Below are 3,296 nucleotides of genomic sequence, written 5' to 3' on the forward strand. Positions count from 1 at the left end.
GACCGTTTAAATAATATTTACAGAGTACATTAATTCTAAATTAAAATAAAATCATAAATTACTGATTTGCTAAATAAAATTCTTAAAAAGAAAAACATTTCGATTTAAAAATGAAATGAAATTTCCTATAATAAAAAGAATTCTATAGAATTTTCACAAATAAAATATTCCTAATTTTTGAAAAAATTAATTGCTTTAATCTATTTATAAAAGTGTATTTTAAAATTTTATAAATTTTAACGAATGGAAGGAAAAGTAAATTCTTTCCCTCTCTAGCAATTTAGAATTTAGTCCTTAATATAATTAGAAAAATTATTTTTTAAAATTTATTAAATAAAAATATTTTTTAATTTGTTCAGATATATTAATAAATTTAAAAAGTATATTATTTTTATATAATAAAAATTGAAGAGAGTATTAAACAATGATATGAATTAAAAAGTGATTATATTTTCATTTAATTTAGATAGAAATTAGATAACCTTATGCACAACACTAACCTTTCAGTCGAGGTAATTTTAAAACTATACTTTTTAAATATATTTAAGATAATACTTTTTAAATGGTTTTAATGATGTAATGATTAGGTTGGTTGACCGTTTAGATAATATTTACAGAGTACATTAATACTAAATTAAAATAAAATAATAAATTACTGATTTGTTACCATACAAAAGTAACATCCATGCCTATAAATTGAAGAGGCTTCAGATACAAATCATATCATAACCAAAAACTGAATAGAAAAACCAAAGCTAGATAGATCCATCCATACTAATATTAAGATGTCGAGCCAGAAAACTGTTGCTGCAATATTAGTTTTGTGCATGATAATGACAACAACATTACATGCAAGTGAAATCGATGACGTTTCATGTCCAGAGGCTATTTCAAATCTATTGCCATGTCTAACTTTTCTAACAGGATTTCTTCCACCAACACCATCTGCTGAGTGTTGCACTGGAGCTACTAATTTGTTCAATAAGGCTAACACAACTCCTATTCTGAGAAGTGTCTGCCAATGTCTCAAAGATGCTTCTACTAGGTTTGGAGTTAAACCTGACAGGGCTGCTCAACTTCCACAACTTTGTCACATTAATTTGTCTTTTGCAATTAGTCCTACCGTTGATTGTAGCAAGTATGTTGTTTCTATTGCCTTTTTCTTATTAATTAATTCATACATACTAAGTGTCTTTTGTTTTTTTGTTTAATTTTTTTTCTTACATTTTGAATTATTTTCAGGATTCAATGATTCTCTATTAGGGTTAAATCATGAAGAAAACTTCAGGAGCTAGCTACATGGAAGAGTTTTTAGTTTGCTTATGGTTCTCCAATGAATATTTAGATTATATTAATAAGTAGTCTGAAAAAGTTGATGTATTTTTAATGAAATTTATAAATGGAAAATAAAGTCATATTTTTATTATCTGTTTTATTTTTTTTACGGAAAATAAAGTTGATGGAATATATTATTATTGCTTGATGTTTGTTAAATAGAAAGTATAATATTTGCGGAAACAAATTATGAAAACAACGTTAAATAAAGTTTGAATTCAACTTTTGTAAATAAAATAATATATTCATTCAAACGGTAGGTTAAATAAAAAACTCTAAAACACATTTTGAGTCAACTTTTTGCATAAGTTCCGCCTTCTTTCTGGCCATTTTGATGACATCTTTCATAATTTTTTTATGAGGGCATAATTATCAAGATGCTAGAGAATAAGAATTAAGAGGATCAATGAAAAAGGCATATACCAGACCTAAATAAATAGTGACAATGTGGACAAATTTCAACTCACCGATTCAAACCGACCGATCTATTAAAAAATAATATATTGCTGAATAGTGTTATAGAGGTTCATGGTAAATATAATATTAACAATATTTTATTTATTAAAAAAAAATTTGTTAATGAAAAGGTTGGTTTAGCTAATGATAAAGATTATGCAAATATACTAAATTTCTATTTTATTTTAAAAAGCAAAGAAAGAGAAAAGGGATGAGGGAGACAGTTTTTATCTTCTCTAAATTTAAATTTGAAATTTTAAACAATTTTTATTTCTTGCTCCGATTTTTAATGGGGATGAAAAATAAAAACCTAAACCAACTTTAAATGAGATTGAGTCATTATTCGTATAATAAAATAATTTTTTAATAAAAATATTTATTTTTTTCAACATGAAATTCTATTACAAATTAAAAATAAAACAATCTCATTTTTTTTAAAGAAATTAAAATGATATATTAAGCAAATAAAAAAAACCCTTCCATTATTTATATTCCTAGAAGTTTAAACTCTGCTGCCAATAATATTGTTGGAGTTGAGCATAGAGAAGGAGATTGTATGTGGTTGGGTACTTATCCCACCATGAATGTTGTTGTTCTTTCTCAGTTTGAATCAAAACTATCTTTCCATAAAGAAAAAGTTAAATAAACAATTTGAATTAAAAACTGCAACAAGAACACAAATTAAATAATAGATACAAATCAAAATATTTAAACTTTGACAACATAACTAATACTCAATCTCCCAATGATCAAAACTACTCAATAAACTATGTAATGAAATAAACAGACATTGGGATGTGTACTAATGTCTCCATTATTGGACATGTTATCATATTTTTTAAATAGAGAAAACCCAAACTAAACAGATTTTCGTTGTTAGTCTTATTTCATTTTGGATCTTTATATCATGATTTTCACGGTGTTTTAAATTCTATGAAAAACAATAAAAGCGTATCCGGATCCATAACAACGATTTTGGTCTGGTTCTCGATTCTTGATTTCAATTGTTCTCTTCTCTATTCCTTCTTCCTTATGTGTATCTTTGATGATGAAGATACTTTTATGTATTTTTGAGAAATGAGAAGGAATGAGAAAAGTTGGTGTTTCTTGCATAAAGGCGTCCTTTTATAGACACTTTATTTCAAAAATCACATCATATCGCAATAGTTATGTCCCAAGAGTCATGAAGAGAGAGAAGAGGGATTTGTATTTTGAATTTCAAAATAAAACCCATTGGCTTAATTACCAATTAAACCCAAACAATCATCACATTTATGTATCTTTATTTAAAGCCAAATTTTATTTACATTAGTCACACCTAATTAATTAATAAATTAATATTAATCCAACAATCTCACTTGACTCATGTGACAACTTGATGTTTCAATCTCATATCATAATTGTGCACTATTCATTTAAAGCACCAAGTCATTATCTTTAATGAATTGAAATAATCGGATCATTGAGGTCACAAATTATTCATCAACTTGATTTCTTCCATGTAT

At 25.8% G+C, this 3,296-nt stretch overlaps 1 protein-coding gene across 1 annotated transcript; it reads left to right on the forward strand.

The window, feature by feature from the left end:
* Positions 1 to 749: 749 nt before the first annotated feature.
* Positions 750 to 1,398, forward strand: LOC131630757 (non-specific lipid-transfer protein A-like). The gene is made up of 2 exons (XM_058901505.1): positions 750 to 1,138; positions 1,243 to 1,398. Exons 1-2 carry the CDS (start codon positions 786 to 788, stop codon positions 1,250 to 1,252), a joined length of 363 nt encoding a protein of 120 aa, XP_058757488.1. The 5' UTR covers positions 750 to 785; the 3' UTR covers positions 1,253 to 1,398.
* The last annotated feature ends 1,898 nt before the right edge of the window (positions 1,399 to 3,296 follow it).

This window comes from Vicia villosa, unplaced genomic scaffold (assembly GCF_029867415.1).
Source record: "Vicia villosa cultivar HV-30 ecotype Madison, WI unplaced genomic scaffold, Vvil1.0 ctg.000731F_1_1, whole genome shotgun sequence".
NCBI classification, from domain to species: Eukaryota; Viridiplantae; Streptophyta; class Magnoliopsida; order Fabales; family Fabaceae; genus Vicia; species Vicia villosa.

Bases quoted from the DNA above. Each gene is read 5' to 3' on its own strand.
- LOC131630757 (XM_058901505.1), top strand. From the start codon at position 786: ATGTCGAGCCAGAAAACTGTTGCTGCAATATTAGTTTTGTGCATGATA.